This window comes from Aythya marila, assembly GCF_965140915.1.
Source record: "Aythya marila genome assembly, chromosome: 5".
Lineage (NCBI taxonomy): Eukaryota > Metazoa > Chordata > Aves > Anseriformes > Anatidae > Aythya > Aythya marila.
In genome coordinates this window covers 27,009,650-27,033,634 of record NC_139046.1, presented here as the reverse complement: position 1 = coordinate 27,033,634, position 23,985 = coordinate 27,009,650, and the positions used below count along the sequence as shown (strand labels likewise).

General features: G+C 45.6%; 1 protein-coding gene across 2 annotated transcripts in view; it reads right to left on the bottom strand.

The window, feature by feature from the left end:
* The window catches only part of ADCK1 (aarF domain containing kinase 1), a 79,359-nt gene that overhangs the window by 20,578 nt on the left and 34,796 nt on the right, over nt 1–23,985 (bottom strand). For both annotated transcript variants that reach the window (XM_082760810.1, XM_082760811.1), the window contains exons 5-6: nt 4,749–4,907; nt 784–942 (exon numbers count right to left, since the gene is read on the bottom strand). In XM_082760810.1, coding sequence (XP_082616936.1) covers nt 784–942; nt 4,749–4,907 — 318 coding nt within the window. The remainder of the gene's footprint in view (nt 1–783; nt 943–4,748; nt 4,908–23,985) is intronic.

Here is a 23,985-nt window from a genome sequence, read left to right as displayed (position 1 = left end):
AAATGGGTGCATTGGCCTATAAAGTCTAGCAAAAACTCACTTCGTTTCAGGCATCCGTCACTTTCATCTTGGGACTTCTGCACAAACAGGAGGTTAAAACCTCTTTTTAATGTGCATACAGGGGAGCGTCCAAAAGAGTGTGCATTTTTTACTGCCTTTATATATGTGCAAATGCAGTTATGTCAGTGTCTGCAGCCACAGCATTACATGGGCTTGATTGTACTTGTGTACTTACAGAATACACACACAGGAAGCTTGTGCCCCGTGTATGTCAGCAGAAGATGTTTGTGTGCAGGTTTGAAGATAGGAGCATATGTCTACAGAGATGGCGATGGGTGCATGTCTGGCTGTACTTGAGACATCTGTCAGTGACCTCTGTCTGTGCACGGCTGGAGAGGTGAGGTACGTGTATCAGCAAGGAAGAGCGCAGTATGGGAGCTGCTGAGTTTGTGTACAAAGGTAACATGAATGCATTAGCTGTCGATGTGTATGCAGGATGTATGCTCGCTTTCAGAGTGAAAACGTGCTTTTCTGCAGGAGGAAAGATTCATGCAACCTACTTCCTCATGGGATATGCACACAGTCCACCCAACACTACTTGACATTATCGGCCTCATTCTAGCTTTTGCTGTCCATATTAGCAGAGCAGTCTAGAACAAACAACACAAAGGGACTGAACTCTCTCCATCTATATAGTTTTTCCAGGTGATGAATGAGGTGAATGTGAGGCATAAACTGAGACTATTAACATACATACATGCATGAGAAAATGTACTCCCTCACCTTCAGGAAGTCAAAGTTCCTCAGCATATGAGCAACCTTCTCAGCATTTCTGCCTTCATTGAGAAAATCCAGCTCCAAAGGTAGATTCTTCTTTGCTTCTTCCACCAGCCACATGAACTCAAAATCTGGAAAGATCTGCTTCACAAACAAGAGGAGAACCTGGGAACAATGAAGCAGACAATCAGCCACTTGCCAGCTCCAAAGCCACACAGCTATACACAGTGCTGCGCTGTTAGCTACACAGAGCAGATGCTGTTTTGACAGATTCATTCCATGTAACTTACAGACCCCCCACCAAAGAAAAAAACCTTCCTCCTGCACCGTAAGTGCTTGTAGGGTTCCTGCAGTATCATAGTACAACATATGGTGTTATGCCTTGATTCTGCAACACAAATTTTGGCTTGCCCTTCCACACAGGCACATCTATAAGTTGCCTGATGAAACAGACACAAAAGGGCAGTGCTAGGAGCCCATCTGCCCCCTACCTAGAAATAAGTGAGCAAACCTCTGAAGAAGAGAGGACGAGGCCAGATCTTGCCAAGGGTTGTATCTTGCCCAGAAGTAACTCTTTTCTGAGTCTCTAACTTCTCTAATTCTACAAGACATTGTTTGGTGTCATCTGAACAGCCCTCACATAATGCAAACGATGAATATCTCAAATTAAGGCTTCTCACTTGTATGCTACTTCCACTTCTGAGCAAGAATTTTGGTGACACACCAGGCAGTTCAGAGAAGACAGTGGAGTTCAGATACAGGTGGTAGGCTACAGATCTCTAAAGGGACAGTTCTGGTCAGAGGTCAGAGAGGCATTTCCCCCTCAGTGTCAGCAACAGATGTCCTCAGCAACACTGAGGTGGTGTTTTCTAAGTATCATATCTCCACCAACTGGCTTTCTCTTCTTCTTAAGGGGATTAAGTATTCTGTTGCACGTGGCTTTGAAAAGACCAGACAAAAAGTTTCTGGAAATGTTTGTTTACAGCAACATTTAATAAAGGGGCAAGTGACAGACAGTTCTTCCTGAAGCAATTCAAGATTATGTGGCTGGATGGCATAAACAAAGCTGCACAGCAGCCAAGCATGCTTTCTATTCAAATAAAGGGCCAGTTTCTCTGCCAGTGTCACAAATCTACAAAAGTTGACAATTTGGACCATGTACTAAGGAAAATAATCTGTTTGGTTTTTTGTTTTTTGTTTTTTTTTTTTAACTACTGGAATCATTAAAGCACAATCTACTTTGCTGTCTTTATCTTACTTATATGTCCATCTGAAAATGAAAACCAACTTATCAGTGTGTGTTCCTGGACAGTTTCCCTTTCTAGATCTCCACCACTGAGGTGAGGACTCCTGGACTGCAGGAGGAACATTAAAACACATCTACAGAAAGCTCTTGTCACTGAAATATATGACAAAAAATAAATTCATGAACCATCACTGCTCCTGTTCAGCTGTGCAAAAACATTTATTCTCCACCTCTGTCTCTACTTCTCTTATCTAAATGTCAGTACCAAACTCAATGTTCCTTTAAAATGTAATCACCAGGTTCCAGACACTATTGAATGATTTTTCTACTATTATATCTAGAGGCATAAATCCTTTCAAATTTATGTCACCCAAATGAAATGTAACCAGCGATCTTCATGAAGATGTACATAAACTTTATAAGGGCTGCAGGATTATTTTATCGGTGCTTGATGTGAGAAAATTCATACATTGTTTTTTGCTTTCTTTAAATGCTTTTTTGAATCAATTTGCCAACTTGATCATCAGCAGTGACATACTTAAAAAGTATTAGGCCTGTCACTTTTCTGACATCTAACGTATTGTCCTGAAACAAGTATTGATATAAGAGCAGCGAGGGATCTCTCTCTGGATTTATCAGATGCTGTCCTGATTTTTAAAGAGTCAGCACTGACGTCATGAAACCTCAAGTGAATTTAGGAATTTTCCACCTAGGTTTTCCCAGTCAGATTCCTTCCCATCAATCTCTAAAGATGACTACCTCCACAAATATTTAAATTAACCTCCTACCTAGCTGCAATGGCTGTCTGATTCTTGAAGGACCAGAACCTCAGTGGACATAACCTGTCCTTAAGTGAAGCCTACACAAACATAGCTCCATACAAGGATACAACGATGCATGTAAACCAAGAGTCCGCAGGAGAACCTTTAAAAACAAGGCTGTATGTGTCGTGTTGTGAGCTACTGTCACATAACTGTGTGCATACAACAAATCTCCAGTATGGCAAAACAGAATGTCTGTAAAGCAAGGACAATACTGAATTGCCAAAAGGAAATACACCTTTAGTTTAAAGTTTCCCAGGATGATTAGTCTAAAACCAGAAAAGGCAGGAATCATGGTAAAATTATTTGTCTGAATGTCTCTTAACAGTATAGCCACCAATCAGAGCATCATAGAACAAAGGGAGAATTTTCCTCTGATATCCCCTGTTAAAAGTACAAACATCTCAAGGTCAACCTGGGTCCTGTTTCATTCATCCACAATCCTCTTATTACCCTGATATTACAGTCTTTCAATACCTGGCTCATCCTCAACTGCTCAGTGTCTGCTATCCCATCCCAAGCGGGACTGAAGGATGCCATAAGCCCCCTGAGAATTGCTATGCATGTGACAACTCTCAAAAGCAAACTCATCAGGCAGCCCACTGCAGTCAGTTCTGGAGAGGATCTGATCCAATCCAACCTGCAGCTGGACCCAAAGCCAGTTCAAACAGTACTCTTTTCTCAAACTAGCACTGAAACAGATGTACCCCATATCAATGGAATAACGTAATTGAACCTCAAAATTTATGTTACTAGCAGTTCAACGTAAATGTTCTGCTAGAATTTGATGTGCTCTAGCTGGAACCAGCTGTGCTGCTTTGCAGACTAGCCAGTATTGCTCAGAGCAGGGTGTTTCAGCTGCCTAAGAAGCTTTAGTTATGCACTGCTCTGAGAGGATGCTGTCAGGATCTTTGATTCCTGATCTCTTGTGATGCAGAACTCTGTGTCGTTGCATCAGCAGTACCCTCGGAACACTTATCAGACTTCCTGAACTCCATCTTCCTCTCTTTAGTCCCACGGACATAATGACTGTCAATAGATGTGCATATTACTGTATATTGGTGCTATACATACTGCATATGTGTGCTTACGAGGAGAGCTAAAAGCATCAGTATTATCACTTACAGACCTAATCATTCCCCTGTCCTCCACCTCAGCTCCATCTCCATTTCTGTTCCCTACCATACCACTGGCATCTCTGACTATTTGGATGCAGTGCAGTGCCACAGCTTTTCCCCAGTTCCTCCCTTCAACAGGCTGGGCTTCAGAAGTTTGGGAGAAGCTAAAGAATTGCACTAGGAACATGAGTGATACCCACCTTTCCGGAGAGGAACTACTTCCCAGCTGTATCCCTCATTTGTCTGCCCCTGTTATGTGACCCTCTCCATATTTCAGTGTTTTTGTTTCCAGCACGAGTCAGATCAGCTTTAGGGGTTGATCAAGAAACAGAACCGATCACAGCAACCTCAGTCACTGTTGAACCCATTCTGAAATTTAACTGAAAAACATTCTGACCACTTTTCCTTGGTTGCACAGACCTCACTGCAAGGAGAACTGAGACCAGTTTAATCTACCAGCTAATGGGCACACTGGCAGTAAAGAGACATTTGGGGCTGACTGATTTTTAAATCTCAGAACTCATTCAGATGTCTTTCATGCTCTCCAGTCATCTCTTCTGCCCCCCTTCACTCTTACACTCTTGTTCAGTCTCTCCATTCACACAATTGCCCTTACTGTGGTCTTCACCAACTTTCTGTATTACTCCTGTAAGACAACACTTACCTCTGTGCAGGTTTCAGAGCTACAGGATGCTGTTTTTATAGCTCATCACACTTTGGGTGAACACATACCCACACATTTGCATGGCAACTGCTCTGTAAGTCAAAGTCAATGGGTAGCTTTACCTCCATGAGCAAAATGTCCTTGGAGCTCTGAGCTTGGACCTTTGGGTGCTGGATTTTCACTGCCACTGTTCTCCCATCCTGCAGCACCGCCTTGTGCACCTGGGCTAGTGACGCTGCTCCCAAGGGTGTGTCCTCAAAACTCAGGAAGAGCTCTTTTATCTGTCAGGAAAAGAGAAAAAGGCATTAGCTTGGGGCGCCAGAAACTATCCTTAAGGAAAGCCCTGACCACAGGCCAGTAACAGCATGCACCAAAGCTGGACAGGCTCAGCCCTTTCATCCTGCCTGTGCCCCCTGCCTGAGCCCTGTCATTGCTTGGCTTCCCAGGGAAGCTCACTAAGGAAATGCCTTGAAGATGTTCTGCTTATGGAAACCTGCATCAGAACCCCAGCAGCACATTTCTTCTAGGACATGGAGTGGCTAGGCAGCATCTCAGGTACCCCTCCATGCTGTCCTTAAAACATGTTGGAGCGATTATGGTCAGCATCCTTGGCTATGACTGGGTACAGGGGCCTCCAGCTGTCCCTTCTGTGTCACCCTTTTGCAGCTATTTAATACCGCCCACCATCACCCTCCTGAGACATCGCAGTGCATGCTCCCATCCATTACAGCAACGTCAGCCAGCTTACATGGTGAAAGCCAGCACACGACCAGAAGCTGGACTTGTTGGATTCAAAAAATGAGTTTACACCTATTGCAGTTTACACCTGTCACTTGGCCTGAAAACATGTTTTACGTGATGGACTTTCTCATGCCTCAAAAGAAATCAATCAGCAATCTCTGCTCAGAAAAACTACCAGATGGGGCCAGCAAAGCACTTTGTGGGCCAGAGAGGAAAGTATCAGTGGCTCTGGGTGCGTAACTCAGGACTAGACTATATGGAAAACTGCAGATTAGGAAGTAGATTCACCAGGGGGATGTTCAGGAACCAAAAACCTAGGCAGATGCGGGTGAGGCAAAGGAAGACAGGCAAAGGTCTGTCTGCCTTGCATAATGCCACCCTGAAAACACTATCACCACCGTAGTGTGATATCACCCTGGCTGACTAGCCAGGCCCCTCAGCACATTTAAGCCCAGAGGAGTTGCCAACACGGTTATGTTGCTGCTTCTGGCACAGAGCTAGTTCATGTAACGCTGGTCAAGGGTTCCTGTCCTGCTCTGTATAGCGAGGTGCAGACAAGCACTAAGGTTTCCAGAAGACTCAGCAAAGGGAACCTTCCCCACCATCTCCTTGGGATGGACCGATCTCGGGTGAGCAGCTGAGAAGCCTGTAATTTATGCAGCAACAAAAAAGAAAGAATGTCAGTGCATTTTTACAACCTGCTTTTTAAAAGGTAATTAAAGATGGGAGCTGCAGCGAGCTAGTAATTAAATATGAATAAAGACTTTCTAAGCAAAGTCTTGATGCAAAGTGTTAAACGAATACTCTTTTTGCTGATAAGGGGGAAAAACACTACACGAGGAGCAGCCTGTTCCCTCCTGCAGCTGCCAGGGAATGAGCCCCCTCCCACACCACCATACCCCTTCTCTCCCAGCCCCTGCCACAGAACCCCATTGGTAGCAACAAACGGGAGCGTTTGCAGCAATTAGATTCCAACAGAGACTCAGCTGCCTCCAATAATTCACTGGGAAGGTGCCTTTATTTATTTAATTAATTCCATTTGGTCCTGGCAGCGAAATCAATTAAGCAAAACAACTGCATTTAAAAACAACTAGTTATGTGTTTTTTAATTACAGCAGGTCCATAATTCAAACCTATTGACATTCCCGTCTCAAGAGAGAGAGGGTTTTTCTCTCCTCCCCATCCCTTTCTTCTCTTCTCTCTCACTTCAATGAATTTAGGGATTCTTGTTTCAGACTAGTATAAAGAAAGAAGCACCTACAGGACAACAGATGGCTCAGGGGACTCGTGTTCAAGACAGAGGGATTTCTACCCTTCTGTGAAGTTTGTCTGTCAAAGAGAGAGACTGTTAAAGGGAAGAGACTTAAGGTGGCCAGGAGAAGCACGTTGGGCTATGAGATCCCTAAGGGAAGAAAAAAATCCAGAGAATTTGCTACATGAGGTCAAGCTGGGGCTTTCTGTACCTCTTCCACTACCCTACATCCTCTATTAACGGGATGTACCCTTTACAGAACACCAGCCAAGATCACTAGTCCACCTGTCATTAAGATGGTAACATCCTCTAGAGGTTAAAGCACAGAATTGGGAGTTCATTGGCCTGAATCCCATGTAAGGTACATTTATAGTAAGAGTGCATATAAATCGGAGAGAATTCCACCTGCTCTGGATTTCAAAAGCTTTTAATTGCCTACACTGTCAATCCAACCATTTTCACCACTACTGAATACATGCAGGAAAAACGAAGCTGCACTTACTCCCTCTGGCAGGAATAATATATACAATATCATTATGTGACTAAGTTATCTAAAGAAATACCATTTGAAGAAAGCTGTCTTGAGGAATTTTTTTGGGCAGAAGGATTTCATTTAAAATCCTGTTATTAAGAAGAGGAAAGCCAGGTTAGCAGTCACATCCATTAAAGCCAGCCCAGTGGCCCTGCTGCAGCTCGAGGGGAAATCTGTGCGCCCCCGCGGGCTCCAGGCCAGGGCAGCAAGGGGAAGGACTGCACCAGGGTCAGAGAATTGATGGCTCCTCCATGAGCAGAAGGGTAGAGCACGCATTTGGGGGAGGGAGCAGATCACAGCCAGGCCATTACACAAGCAGGTGTGAGGCTGAGATAAAGCAGCAGCACAATTACAGCTGGGCTCCAGGACCCCACTTAGCAAATTGCCCTCATTCATTATGAAATTGTCCTTTTGCAGCACACTGGAGGCAGCTAGTGCCTCTGAAGCAGGCTGCGTGCCCTAAAGAGGCAAAAGCGAGCAAGAGGCTGCATGACATGGAAGCAGAGAGGGGATGAGCCAGGCTCCCACACTGCTTGCTGGAGCACGGGGCTCCTTCCCCAGGGAAGGCGCTGCACCCATTTCATGCAGGTGAGGGACTCACTGGAGCAGGCTCTTGATGCTGACAAGTACTCAGTTAATAAGGACCCTTAACAAAAACTCTATCCATCATTTCCAGGGTGGATAATTAGTAAGCAAAGCTCTGGGACAGTCTCAGAGCCCACCTGACACGGTACTTGAGGAACTCTCAAGCTTCTTCCAGGCCACAGCTGGCCTCAAAGGGCCTTATCAAATTGGCTGTTACCATCTGTAATCCTGGCAGGAGATTAAACAAGCACAGTTTCCAGACAGGTTTAATAAAGGTTTAAAAGAGAGAAAAGGAACTTTAGGGTTGCTCTTTGAAACGAGTGGGACAGCCAGCTGCAGGTTTGCAGCTGCAGAGGTGAGCAGCGTCCCTGCACACAGCGGTTTCCCTCATTAGCTTGCTGTACATCCAGCTGCCCAGCGGGCACGTGCTCAACCAGCAAATGAATGTGTCATTGTGCTTTACTGGTTGGAAACACAGCCCTGACTGTCTAATTCTAAAGAACGAAGCTTGTTTAATTTAAAATATGCAAAATCTTTTCATGATTGTTGGTATTAGTATTCATACCTTAGGGAGCCGATATAAATGCTCTTACAGGATCTATCTACTTAGACACTTATTAGTATGTATTTGTGCTGAGCTTGCACCTAGAGACTGTCATTAGGCCCAGAGTGCCATTGTAGGAGGTGCAGAGCCACTGCAGGCCCTGTATGAGCTCACAGACTGCAGGTGTCCCAGGTTGTCACCTACAGGCCTCCTCCTGTACTGAAGTGCCTTCCCAACGCGCACACTGCTCTGCCCAAGTTTTGTGGCACATGCTAGCTGCTGCTGCAATGCTGAGCACCAGGATACCTCAGATTTTTTTGTGAATCCCATCCTTAAACACTTAGGAAGTTACTGGAAGTCAATTGGATTTAAGCTCCTAAGTCCTTTCTGAAAGCATTGCCTTACACGACCTGCCCAGCATGTTCTGAGCAGTCTTTGGCAGAGCTGGGATTTAACCCAGATATCCTGAGTTACGGCTCGGTGTCTTAATCTTCCAACCATAAACGTTAAATGTGCATGTCTTGCTAGCTAATTTCTTTTGAAATATATTGCCTCTTAATCCCAACCTTTCTATATCCATGTGCTGTAGCAAGCAATCCAATATCACAGCTTGGTTTCAACCTGCCCGCTCCACAGAGAGGTGCATTTCCTTCACTCCCCAGAAAGACTGCTAACAGTGTACCCTGGAGCAGAAGTCATAGAGCCCCTTCCTGGCCCAGCGCTACACATCAGCAGATGGACAGTGGCCACGTGTCAACCATCTGCTCAGGACAAATTTAGGATGCAGTGAGATGCAGGATCACGCATAGGAGCTGCCTCAATGCCCAGCCCTGTTCAGCTGGCAGGCTGAACCCTTCCTGCAGGGTGCTCCAGACTCCTGTACATGGTACAGCCAGAATAAGTCTAAATAAACCTCTTTTGCACTTACGGGTCCTACCCAGAAGGTTTCCAGCAGAGTCCGGGGTGTTTTTGTACTGAACCAGTACAGTACTGGTGGGTAACAACACTGTACAGGAGACTTAGAAATGCTCAGCACTTCCCTGGGAAGAGTCCTGTACCAAACCCTTTCAAAACTGCCTTCAACAATTTCTTTTTCAAGGATTTTAAGGTTTAGTGTGGAAAGAGAGACAATGGGGAGGGAATGTCACAGAGCTCTATAAAATCATTTCAGTCATAGAGAACAGGATTGGGAATGTTCATTCACTTTGTAGAATAACTCAGGAACAGCAAATTGTCTATTAAGACACAAGGTGACAGCAGGATTAAAACAAGCAAAAACAAGTATTTTTTCCCCATACTGTTTAATTAAGCCATGGAACTCACTGCCAAGTGTTACAAATTCCAAAGGTCCAGGTGGGGAGACAAGTCCATGTAGAAAATCCAGCCCAAATTATTAAACAACAAGATACAAACTCTTGCACAGGAAATCTCTAACCATCAGATTAGGAAGCCGGGAGATCATACCAGGTGAAGTTTAATTGTATGCCTGCCCTGCTTTTACAGCCTTTGTCTCTTAGCCAGCACTAGCTACACTTGGAGACTGAGCAGTGGCTTGGTACTCTTGGTACAAGTATCTCCATCTTTATGTTCTCCAGAAGCTCTTCCTGCCAGACTGACCGGTCTCAATGATCGATGACAGGAGGATGGAAAATGAAGGTGGTGTTTCACCTGCTGCTAGCCTGGGGCTCAGCTGCTATGTGACAGCCCAGAAAGTTACTGACAGATTGTGGAGTGTCTAGGAGTTCAGAGGGTGCAGGGAACAACAGCTGGAGGTGGCTCGCTCTCCAGGGTAAGCTCTAGCTCTGATAACAGTGCAGCTTCATGAAATGCCTGTCATGCAACATTCAGATAATAGAGTTGCTGTTGTAACCAGAAGTACTGTAAATATGCCAGTATTAAGCACAAATATGCCCATATCAGGGGACTGTGCCAGAGCCTAGCACATCTGGAGAAACTGCAGAAGCTGAAACCGTCTCAGCCAGAGGCCAGCTGTAGGTACTTCCCCGTGCTCCACAACTTCCCCAATCAAACCTACTCAAATCCATCGACTAACAGGGAACCGAGGGTGATGATGCTATTCTCTTATCCCCAAAAATCAATGCTAACTGAAACATTCAAAACCTCCACAATTTCACAGCAGATGTCCTCTTATGATCACAGCATGTTGTAATTGCTCCTGAGCCCTGCATTTTATATTTGGAGATAGCAATCTATGAGAAGTCCTGCTATTCCTGAAGGGGTGACTAGGCGATACACAATTAACTTGAACTTCTTACCTCCGAGGCAATGATACAACAGGGCTCCTTTAACAACCAGGATTGGGTTTTGATGGCCAGGAGCAGCTTTCTGCCTCCTAGCATTTGGATGCCACGCAGCAGCACAGGAAGGTGCACATGGGGGAGCAGCTATAAATCTATCAAGACAAAGGGGATCCTACAGTTGGGAGAGTGGTCCATGGAAGAAGATGACAGCAACAGAGGGCTTACAGTAGGCAAGTTTTGCACATTGCCTTGTGCTGTGATTTTCCAAGCTGGAATTCCTTTGACAAGGTGAATTGATTTATCTTTTTTTTTTTTTTTTTTCCCAAAAGAGCTGACACTGAACATTCCCCTCTTGATCATGGCTCCACAGATGGCAACTTGCTAAAGTAAGTGAGCCCAGTCTGTGAGAACCTTCTCAGATTTGCACAAGGATCATGCTGCCTCATAGCCTCCCAGATGAAACATCATGGAGCACTGTGATAATGGGATTTGCGGGTTTGCTGGAAAACAGAACCACACATACCACTCTGGGAACAGAGCAGGTTTCCCAGAGAAGCTCTGGTTGCTGTAGCTGCCGTCTTAACACTACCTAGGATAGTGTCCCTTCTAATTCAGGTGGCAGACTAGCTGAAGAGATACTCAGCTCTAAGCCTGATATAACATTTCAAAGATGCACAGCTCTCAGACTTTCGGAACTCTCTTTATTGACACAAGGACTCTATTGCTCTCAAAATACCTTTCCTGGATGTAGATCCAAAGGATGTGAACCTCACTGTGTACTGATCACCTGTTCAAGAACATACATGTAACTGTCCACAGCACCATGGAATCACTGATCTCTGCAAGACTGCAAGACCATAGTTCTAGGCATGAGAAAATGTTACCTTGGAGTAGAGCAAGCTACTTCTCAGACAGCAAACATTTTATTTCTATTGCTCCAGCCTCTTTATCCCCTCTATGAAAACAAAATGTCACAGTGTTGCTCCAAGAATTATTAAGACAGCAAAAACTGAAAGATTAGATTTATCGCAGCAGACAGTGGATTATGAAGAATAATTTATCAAGTGTCAGAACAAACAGCCCAGAATTTATAGGAGGCTTTGTTGAGTCAGTGAAATCTGATTGGACTTCTCCCCACCTAATGAATGCCAAGCCTAATTGATGGTTCCTAAATGCATCTGTCAAGAATATGTATTTATTAACTCAATATTTTTAATGATATTGTGGATATATGCAGAATAATGGTTTCTTCTGAGTGGGTTCCATGGTGTTCATATTACATATACATGGAAGTGTCGAAGTATATAGGGGTATACACTGCATTCAAATGAATCCAGGTAAGAGGAACATGTATTCTGACACACTGAAACAACACATGGCTTATTACCCAAAATCCCTACAACTTTCAGTGCACAGGAGGGAAAGCAACGTGGTCCTTCTCCAGGGGAGATATGATGCACATTAAGCTCAGAAGAGCTGAGTTCCCCCATTGTCTCCCCCTGGTACCCCGCTACGTGATTCCGGGCCACACACCGTTGCAGAGCTCACGCCTAGATGACCAGAATTAGGGCTGTCCATTCAGCTAGAAATCTGCTCCTACCTAACTTCTCAGGCCCCAAATTGTAGCTTTAATATCTTTTTAAAACCTGTCTGCCTAATACGCATACATAAGTTGTCATACGAAGAGCCACTGACACGTAACTTACCTGAAATGGTACACATTTCAATACCAATCACTGCTAACACCACACAGCAATATCACAAAACCACTGAGGGCTGTCCATCGACCATCAGTCTTCTGGGAAAGGGCTGAGATGAGAGATGAAGCTGGAGCATGAAGTTCACCTTTTCCCGTTCTCTCTACCTTGTACCACTTCGGTGCCCACTGGCAGCTATACCACCAAGAATCTTCTCTGGGATCCTATCAACAGTGCTTCCCAGTCACAAAACCATCAGTGTTACAGAAAAAGAACTCCACAAAAGGAAGAGTCCTTCATCCCATCACCTGGAGACCAAAGTATGCCCACTCTTCCACTGCCCTGTACCTAGGATCTTCCCTGTACCCTGTTCTGCTTAACTACAATCCTCGTTCTGTAGTTTCTTGTGGCTAGAAAAGCAGTAGAAAAGCCTACGTTAAGACACTCTTGCTTTCTTCTCATCCATCCACTGAGCTGTACAGCAACAGTACCAGTCTACTTGCTATAGTAACTTTGATAGAGAGCCATACTTTGAGGAAAAGCACCTTTTATTCCACCCCTGATTACTCCTGCTTAATAGTCTGTGCTCAGGCTCACACGTAGAACCTTCATTCATTTTCCCAAGTTAAGTCAGATTCTTAAGACAAGACAGATCTGTCTGAGAATATCACTCATGCTGGATCGAAACCAATCCCAGTGGTGACAGCTCCACAGGCAGTAACAGCAATGAGAAAACAGAGCTGATGCACATCTCCTGAGATCCCACCTGAGAGCCTGTGAGGTTAGCATCGTCTCCTGTCTCTCTGAAAGGGGAGCCGCTTACCCATGGCTCCTATAAACAAGCCAAAGCCCTGGAAGACTAGCCAGCATACCTCTAAATACTGCTCATCATGATTATCCAGATCAAGTGGCAACCTCATTCTTCTCCAAGTTTTACTTTTCCCCTGGATTGAATTCCAGAGCATGAATGTGATGGTGAGAAAACGCACTCTTGCAATAAAGTTACCAGAACAGTGTTTTTGCCAGTAGCCCATGTCAGCATCAGGTAGCATCCCATAGTTCAGGCCCAGGTTCCAGTGGGTCCTGCCCTTCCCAGCCTTGCACCTTCCACATCAGCCAAGAATCTTTCAGCAGGGGTAAGATGCAGCTGGCCTTGGAGGATTCAGAAAACAAAGACCTGTCTCATACCAGGTTGGACAAGCAGGACAGAAACCTCAAACAACCGCATTCAATGAGAAGTGAGATCAGACTGTGACAAATCAAGCCACCTGGTTCTTGGTTGGATTCCTTACAACCTATGCTACTGAGGGGGGTAAGATTAAATATTTTTTTTTTAAAGGCTTTAGTTCTAAACAAAGGAAATTGAAAAATCTATTCCTGTAAATGTAAGGATTGTCATGGCCAGACTGGAATCTCACTGTCTCAAGAACATCCTTCTGACTGTCACAAGGAGATAAATGTTTTTCATCAGTGAAGCTATTGGGTGTCCTGCTACCTTCCAGAGAGACAGAATACCAAGATTAACTCAGCTCAGCATCCTGGTAAATGCTTTCACCAGCTGGAGTTGTACAGGTTTTCTATTAGCATCACTACAGCCTCTTCCATGCTGGATTTCACTCAGCTGTCGGTGCTGTTCATTGTCCAGGTGCTGGTTTTACAAAACACTCTTAAAGCAGAGGGACTGCACGTTACACTTCTGACATAAGATGGATATCATGCTGGATAGTGGGAAAACAAAGAATCCAGACATTACCACAGGTCTGGTTCAACATCTTCGGCATCACAAGCACATAGAGCAAACCAGAGACAGCAAGGTGGAAGAACTTTGCATCACTGAAATGAATCATTTCCTCAGGATCCCCCTGTCTGAAAACAAACTACTGGTCCCTCTAATACCCTGATGCTGCTGTTGGGACTATGCCCATTTCCTCTTGCCAGATGCAGTTAATCAGCGCAATGACCTGGCTTCTTCAGCAGCCCCCTTGTTTCCAACTCAGAATAAGCTTCTTGTGCAGCTGGTTGCCTTCGCCTTCCCGCTATCTTAATTTCCCAAACCCACTCTATGACTTAACAGCAGCCAGTGCTTTCTGACCCAGAGTCAAGCCACAGTCCACCAGCAACTGTGCTTCTGTGGAACAGAAGGTAGGAGACAACCTCTCAAAATGCACACTAAGTGGTGTCACTGCACACTCTTTTGCATGATATAAGCAACTTAGTCTCCACAAAACACACAGAGACACGCAGAGTAAAGCTGAGGCATGTATACAAATATAAAATCCTGTTCACTTCCATTTCATCATGCTGAAAAAGCAAGCAGTGACTTGTGAGCCACTCACTCCCTCCAATGGTGCAAGCCATGGGGCTCCAATCTGCCCCGTGTTCCACACCCTCCCCTTGCACATGCAAGTGCTTCCCTTTCTCTTAATTTGCTCTTTCATCTTGAGCTGTCTTCCACTTGAGTTGAGCAGTGTTCATTAAGACCACCGTTTTATCTGTCTTTTCAGAGAAATATTACTTTTCCTGCACCTCTCCTGTCTGTGAGGATGAAGCCATACCTGTCAATTTTTGAGACAGACTGGAATCACAATTCTTCAAGAGGACACCTCTTCTCCACACCACCTTGCCTTTTTATTTTTGTTTTAATTGAAATAAATCACTCTTTCTGATAATAAAGGAGCTCCCCATCCTTGCTACATTAGTTAGCAGTGAAAATTGCCAAAAAACTTCCTTTTACATCCCATCTACCAAAATGGATTCTCTTACTCCATGGTTCAGGCAGTGGTGGCTCCTTTCTACCAAAACCCTAGGCTTTAAAACTTACTGCATTCCCTTTAAGTTCCTCTTCAGCTCCCCAGCAATAGAGCTGAAAGTGCTAACACAGCAGGAACATCCCTCTAGCTCCTAAGGAAGACAACAGCAACAGCCTTCTGCTTTCCTAACAGCTCTGTTAGCGTGTCTGAGCAGCTTCCTTATCTCTCTCCCAGCTTTCTGGCAACATTCCACCAAGTTCTGCCTCAAACCATCCTCCTGTTTCCTTTCTCACTACAACAGACAGCATCACCAACCTGTCAAGCATTCCTGCAACCTTGGCCTTTTCACCAGCAGTGACCTTCCTCTCGATCTCATTTCCAAGCCAGGTATAAATCTCTCATGTTCCTTAAGCACAACACACCTCCAAAATGTTTTATTCTATCAGCCCAGTTCCCATCCTGTCACACCTTGATACCGAAACAGCTTTCTTCCCCTGGGTTTGACACATGCACACAGGTCTGGCCTGGACCATACCTATTTTAAGGATCACGCCTGTTCCAAGGCAGGGTAAAGGCTGCTGCCCTGTGTCACCCCTTTGGCCTCACCACAGTCTGTTTAGAGCCTTCCCCTAACTCCTCCTCTCTGTTAACCAGACTTGCTTGTTTTCCTTTACCTTCAAGACTTCAGGGCTTATTTTCCACCTAACTAGTAGTTCATTACTGTCTCTGGCTTTGACACTGTGTTGATCTGTTGTCTTCTATTTTCTAACAAAGCTGTAAGCTTTCTAGGACAGAAACTGATTTTTACTCACACCTGTGTAGTGCCTGGCATAGCGAACTCCTCACCAAGAACAAGTGCCCACAAGTGACAGGTGACAACAATTCCACTGCTCTCCCCCTTTCTGCCCCCAAGTTCCCCTTCCTCCTGAGCCACACACACAGCGAGACACATGCAGGTCTCCAGTGCACCCAGAGCACCTTGATCAAACTCCCGCAGACATACCCAAATGACGTATCACCCCTACTGATGTCAGCAGCACATTTGGAAGGAAATGCCACAGAGATGGGGCTAGCTGGCACGTTAAGCAAGAAAGTAAGATTTAAGAAAGCACCCAGAAACAAAAGAATTTCCAAGATAATTTTGACTCCTGGCATAAACACATCCCTGCCTCTCACTGACTGAAACCAGAGTAGGAAAGGGTCAATGGACCCCAACAACAGGCTCAGCTTAGTCACAGCCAGGCAGAGGGAGGCTCTGCCACGGACTGCAGAGATGCCCCAAGGGCCCTGTCAGCTGTAAGCCTGAGCAACGGCAGCAGTCCTGTGAGAAATAACCAGCTGCCAGAGCCTGAGGATATGTAGGGACGTTCGGGAACAGACATCACCTGTGCCTCATCTTAAATGCCTCTGATTCAGTTTTTGAAGCCTCGGGGCTTTGAGAAGTGCAAGAGAGAAGGGATGGGGAGGAGGAATGTCTATGAGCAGGTTTATGTGACTATGCAGAGCGGTAAGTGAATTTCTGGGGTATACAGTTAGGAGAGGTGAGCTATGAGCACCGTCCTGGCAAGCAGAGCTGTGCATAAAGCAGCAAGGAGGTGGCACGAGGCAGTGCATTTGCGTGCACAGCTTGCGTGGGGAATGGGAGGCAAAATCCTCCATCCATAGAGAGGTAAGTGAAGTAGAGGGCCAGGGTGGGTGTTCCAGTGTGTGCAGAGGTAGGGTGTGCATGGGTAGCAGAGCGCTGTTCGGCAGAGTACATCGCTGTCAGGACAGCACTGCTTGCATGTGAGTACATGCTGCAGTGGCAGACCTATTTACCTCCTGAAAGTCAGAGGGAGGAGAGATGGGTGCTCCTGTGAGTACTACAAGGAGTGTTTATCTGTGTTTCTTCAGAAAGAAATGAGGTAAAAATGTTTCTAGGCCTGGAACAATGGGCAGGAATGGCAGAAGCTGCATTGCACTGCCCAGCAGCCTGTCGCCAGGGTGGACAGAGGCATGGCACAATGAAAACGGGGAGAGCAAAGTCCAATCTCAGCCAGATTCTGCCCAGATGTGTCCTTTCCTCTGGCTTTGGCCATAATTATGTCAATGCCAAAACTGATCAAAAATTGATCGAAGTGTGATATAGTTTTATTGGGCACAGCATTATCCCAGAGTAATACAGGTAACAGAGATGCAGGAGTGCAGATTTCAGGTAGATATGGAAGTACACAGAGCCTAGCAGATATGGGTTATCTCTGCCTGAATGGAACGTATATGAAGAAGTGGATATAATGAGGTCACTACATTACAAGGAAGATGCTAAAAAGGTAGTAAATCCCTGCTGAAGACGTAAAACTCATGAATCACAGAATCATAGAAGTACAGAATGGTTTGGGTTGGGAGGGACCTTGAAGGCCATCTAGTTCCAATCCTCTGCCATGGGCAGGGACATCTCCCACCAGACCAGGCTGCCCAAAGCCCCATCCATCTTGGCCTTGAATGCCTCCAGGGATGGGGCATCCACAGCTTCTCTGGGCAGTCTGTTTCAGGGTCTTCACCATCCTCATAGCGAAGAATTTCTTCCTAACAGCTAATCTAAATCTCCCCTCTTTTAGTGAGCTAGTTACTGATACTGACTGTGCCTTGATGGGGTACTGAAACATCTGCACACCCAGCAGACCACTCAACAGAAAAAAGAGGCACATGTGTATAGTCCGCCCCACAGAGAACAGGGTGCCAGGACTGAAAAGAAGTAGAGGTAGAATAACTTACAAGGAGATCTGGATGGTACCCTGGAGTTTGTATCTTTTGCTTCCCTCAGAAGAAATGTATGGAGACACAGAAAAGTCAATCAAGAGAAACAACTGCACAGCAACAGACTCTCTGCCAACAGCATCACCAGCACTGTGCTGGGGAAACGCATCCATATGTCCCCTAATGACCAGTCATATGAACCCAGCAGCCCAGAGCTCTCTGCACTTATCAAGACAGGAAAGTCCTATGCTAAGCTAGCCACATATTTCCTGCTCCCTCCTTGACAAACTTCCTTCTGAGTATTAACCTCTACTTTTCTCTCCTGCCTATATTTCTACTTCTCGTGCCTCTACACTGATCTACCTGCTCCTTCTACAGACTGTTTATTCTCTGTGCCTTCCTTTTCTTCCCTCCATGTTTCTTCCCTTGCCTCCGAATCTTCCTGTTGGGCTGCCAGGTCTCTGGTTCAGTGACATAACTCAGCTGATTTACCCTTCTTAAAGCAGTGTCTGCTCTCACGTAAATCACCCTCCAAACCCAGCCTGTGAAATGGGCTTGTTCACTAAACTCTATGAATAGGAAAGTAGGCACAGCTGGCCTATTCATAATCAACATAAAAAATAGATTAGCACTTTACAGATTAAACATTATCGTTTCAACAGTTAACATAAATCAACTGCACTTACAGGCCCAGCATTGCTGCTGCCACTGCAGGGTGACAGGCGTTGCAAAGGGAAAGGCTGCCAGTCCGGGGTGCAGTGGTAAACAGCTCATTTGTCTTCCACCTTGAAAGTAAGTTCTTGCCTGGCACCCCCAGGGTGTACTGCTAGAGGTTGTTACAAGGATAAAAGTAGGCTAAGAAAACAAAGGTAGGGGGTTAATTTTGATTAATTCACACACATTTCCGAGAAATTCAGCAACCCACTATTCTAAGGCCGGAATCCAATTGCCCTTCATCCCTAGAGCTGCTGCAGCTCAAAAACAGATGGAGCAAGAGTCAGCGCCTGAAACAAGAACAGGACAGGGAGCCTCTAAACACTTCCTGGTATCTACCTCTGTTTTCTAGCTCAAAATCATTGGGCTCCAGTGGCTGAAGTGAAGCAGTTTGGTGGATTGTCTAATTATATTACCCATCTCAAAAAAATCCTCATCATAAGCCGAGGATGCACCTCACCAGAGAAGGGCTGAGGACTGAGATCCACTCCAGATGTACCCCCTGTCAGCAGTGCCAGGTGAGAGCAGCCCAGAACCAGCCACTGAGCAGGCTGCACCTCTTTCTTCATCAGGTAAAGGACACTGAGTCACTTGAGACGCTGAGCCCAGCAGTGTGCTATGGCTGTGTAGTGAACAAAGAGAGGAGAATCACAGAGCCACTACAGTCACAACCCTTTCCTTCTGCCCTGCTCACCCACTGAGAACTGCCCCATATCTCAAATGGTTAGCTTGGAGCTGCCAACCTGTAATTCCTCAGCTGGTCCTGATGACTGCAAGGGCATAACTGACAGGATAAGCTGCTAAGAACCACTCATCACTCTTTCAAACAAACAAAAAAAAAAGAAAAAAATAAGAAAAATAAAGAAGAGAAAGGTTAGGCTATGGTCCAAAGTACAAAACACAGCCTGGGATAAGTGGCGTGGTACACAGGAGCCCCTCGGGGGCCTAGACATTTCCTTGCCATCAGGAACAAAGACACTAGCAGTTCACAAAAGATGGGGCAGTGTAAGTTATGTGGAGTGACTTCTTTAGTATAATCCCTCTAACAAGCCCTGGTGATTTTAATTGCTCTAGTCACCTTCTACCCTTTCTTGATAAATGGGAATAATGCTTAATAGACCTGAACCAATCAGTTACATCCAATAAGATGTTTGGCAAAATTTAGCTTTGTTCTCCATTCACAACCGATGCTACCTCAGTTTCATCCATTTTCTGAAATGAGCCAGCTAATGTATATTTTCTACTAATCATTTGAAATTTGGAAGGGTTGGTGCTGAAAAGCCTCTTCCAAGAATTTGCCTATTTGAAACGGATTGGTTATGTGAGCTTTGTAAGGGAAAAACTCATCGGTTTGCTTCAGCTGAGCTCTCTTGGCACCAGCAGTAGGTCACATGAGATTATTGCTTCGGTTGTCACAGACAGCTTCGTAGGTTTGGCTCTGAACCATGCGGCCTGCAAAACCAAAGCTTAGAGAAAATAAGTGCAAAATGTGCATAATGGTCACAAACATAACTTGATTTCCACAGAGAACATTCAAAAACTTCCTCACCCTCAGGCTGGCCTGCTTACTAGGAACTGAAACACTTAGCTCGCTAATGGTGGAAAGGCCCTTGAGACCCCTGAGATCAAAAGCATGTTGAGTGTGAGGCTTCCTATGAAGAGGATTTCCATGTTCTCACTCACAGCAGCTTTTTCAGAAGGAGGAAAACCTGCAGACAGGCTTGAAGTCCTTTCTGTAACTCAGTGTCCTTCCAAAAATAAGGAACTCAGACTGATCCCAGAAGTACCAGAAAACAGAACTTATTAGATTGCCTGTACACCTCAAAAAATTGTAAAAATGCTATGTCTGTTTTGTGTGTTGAATAAATGTGATGTATGTGAATGAATAAATGGAAAATGCAGATATGCCAAGTTGAGGCCCCATAACTCCTTAATTTATCTAATCACTTTTGTTTCATCCTCAAATGAACTTTTGCCAAAAGACACTACTCACTGTGCCAGGTTTTCATGTTCCTGATAGGTCAAGAGACAAATAACTGCGCAGACATAAAACTCAGAGAAAACAGGAGATGCAAATGAGGCAGAATCAAGTAGGAAATGAGAAAATCAGTGGGCGGGCAGATAACAAGATTCCCTGCTCTCTAAGAGCTAAACCCAGGCTCTGCCTAGATCTGAGCACCAAGTAGGAATATTTTTGAGTGTACCAGCCGCAGGTTTTGAAACAGAAGCCAGTCCCCCCACATGGCAGCTCAGGGTTACTGCCCCTGCTCAGATCTTGCTGGGTCTTAAAAGCACACCAACATTATTGAGCAAGTGAGATACACTCTGAGGTCAAAAAAACAGTATCCACATGCAAGAAGGCCACCCAAGGACTACTAATCCCAGTTAGAGATACAGGTTTCCAGTGACTTTTACTGGAAGGGTGACCCATGTGTTGAGATGTGGTTTGTGCCTATGGACAGAGCACTGCTGAGCACCATATCCACCACCTCCACAGGCATGGACACTGAACACAGCCCGACACAGCTGTGCTGCATGCTGGCAGCCAAGACTTGTATCAGAGAAACACTTCAGGTGCCATCAAATCTCTCAGAAAACTATACTGAAGGGATCCTACCATCTGCACACAAGACACTGTGAGCCAACAAATTCCATGCAGGTATATCATATACCAATCCCCATGCACCTAAATCTGTGAATTGAAGAAAAAAGTCACTAAGCGTGCCGATCAGAATTACTCCTTACCAGGCCATTCCCCACTCCATCTTCTTATCTCAGATGTTTCACCTTCTCACAGAAGACTAAAAAAAAAAATCCTTCAGAAAATCCACTGTCCAACCTCTTGTATTGTAAACCATGAACTTAAAGGAAGGAAAAGAAGATTATCTTCTAACGTATCCACCACAACTTTCCTTCTCATGGGCAATGGGGCTTAGAGCACCTGGAAGGAGAAAACTGCCTTCTCACACATTGTAGGAGGGAGTACTCTGTCCCGAAGCTCCCCTGGGAATAAGGACACCAGCTTGCCCTTGGAGTGACAATAAGGATCAAGTACTCTGGAGCCTGCAAACAGAGCAAGCAGAAGCACGAGGGACAAAGCAAGGTGGACCACCTGAGCCACACAAAGTCCCTTGTTTGCTTTCCCTGCCCACTCGTAGCACTGGAGCACTGCTTCTGGGCAGCTACCGCCTGCACAGGCTCGGTGTGGGGGCAGCTGCACCAAGCCCCACCAGGAACAAGGGGCTCCCCTTACCCAGAGATGGGCCCCGGTGGAGGCAGTGGCAGCAGCAGGACTGGTGCAGCAGCTGCTCCTGCCTTCCAGTTGAGTAATGTGGGCCCATTTGTTCTGGATGACATTAATGCTATTCGCCATCCATCTCAGACTCTTTAAATTACCTTTTTATGGCCAAAATCCTTTTCATAATTGATAAAAATCTTTTTTATATCTTGAGTTATTGAAAAAAAAGTAAAGTTTTTTATTCCTCATTATAATTTTAATACAAATGTATTTTTTATTGACAGCTGCTTGGAAGCCCTGATGGGCCTACCGAGAGAGAGCAGCAGAGGAGCGAGAGAAGGGCCAAATCCCCAGCCCCGTGCTTACAACAGCAGCTTGCACCATCAGTCATGGCCATCACAGCCAGGCCACCACTCTGGTGGACAATGAGGGTGGTAACAGCACAGAAAAGATTTCCTGTGATGGACATAGAGCCCACAGCAGGCTCTTGCTGAGCTAGTTCTAGTTTCCCTGTGCCTCTTGGTGATGTACAGGAGGCCCAACTTCAAAGCAGGCCCAACTTCAAAGCACAGCGTTGCTGGAGTGGGTGGGGTACACGAGGACAGAACCATGGTCACAAGCTACAGGAGGCCCAGACTTGGAGGTTTTGCCACAGGACACGCAGCCGGTTGAATGGAGCCATTTGGCATCAGACCCTCAGCTCTGAGAGACCATGAGCGACTGTGTGTGCACTGACCGGGCCACACAGCAGTGCTTTCAGGCAGAACACCCCAGTTCTGCAACACAGAAGGTTGAAGAAGCAACTCAGAAGGTTGCAGAACCTGGAGGAAGTGGGCATGTCTCCTGGCATCCAAGATCAGTTCAACAGCACTGCCCATCTGGGACGAGGCTTCCTGGGGTCACAATAGGATCTGCAGCATCACGACCTGAAGACCTTGTGAACTAGAAGGATAAGCAAATCTTCCCTAGGACAGCATATGGAGCCGGCTACAGAAAGTGTTTCACATTCCCCTGGGAACAACTTGGATGCTGTAGGACATGCAGTGTAATACCCAACAGCCTACTGAAGCCTGAGCTACTCTTCCACAGGGCTGCACACTGCTTCAACAGTTTTGCAAATCAGAAGTAAGCGTATGTCTTGCCAGAGCTTAAAGTGCTGAGAAACAGTTCCAGAAAGAAAGGAATCACTGTCCTCCTCCCACTGCTGGCACAGCAAAGGCTGCCATGCTGTACCAAGAGTGCCTACAGAAATAGGAGTGAAAAAAGAAGTCTCTCTTATTCCCTCTGTCCTTTCTCAGACTGCAACAGCTCAAGTGCAGGGAAGTTTCTTGCTATGGTTAAGGCTGCATGGCAAAAGCCAGGACATTGGTACCTTGCTACAGTCTTATTCCAGCTCCTTTCCCTGGTAGGTTCACATGGGCGTAGGATTTTGCCTCTCCTTGCCAAATGGCTGTGTAGCATTGCTGGGCATCATTGCAGTGACCATGCTCCCAGGTGTATATGGGTATATTTCAACAGGGGATGAATAAACCTCATGTAATCTGATTGAAAATAACAGAATTGAAGGGGTTGGAAGTGACCTCAAAAGATCATTGGGTCCAACCCCCCTGCCAAAGCAGGTTCCTCAGAGCAAGCTGCCCAGGTAGACGTCCAGACTGGCATTAAATATCTCCAGAGAAGGAGACTCCACAACCTCCCTGTACCCAACCTACAAAACACTTTGGGAACCTGGTGAGCAATTTAAGGTAGAGGAACAAAGGCTAGCCTCCCTCTCAGCCATGGTTTTGCTGCAGGTATGATGACTTCGCAGACAAGGAGCATATATCTGTTTCTTAATGCACAGCAGCGGTGCCTTGCCAGGTAGGAATTCAAGGAGAGCAAAGCCTTTTAACTGAAGGCTGGGTCCCCCATACACCACTGTCTGTAAAAATACATTCTGATTCACAAACTACAGCACAGGAGGCTTCTCTACCGCACGTGCTTTGGTTACAAATCACAGTCCAAACATTGGTGTACCCTGCCCTACTTGGCCAGCAAGCTCCATTACTGCACAGCTGCAGGAGGCTTCTTACAAATGGCAAAATAGTCCTTGAACAGGTAAAAGCCACAATTAACTAACTGTGGATGAAAAGGATGGTGTCCTTGGAGGTGCCAGCTAATCAAGCAATTAGAAACTACTTCCCATTACCTGTGCTCCCACAAAGCAGGGCTGGACTGACATCCTTCTATCTAAATGTCTGGCTTTCCATCTATTCAAACCCTTTATATGATTTGGCTTCATCACAGTGAAGCCTTGACCCCTGGGCTCT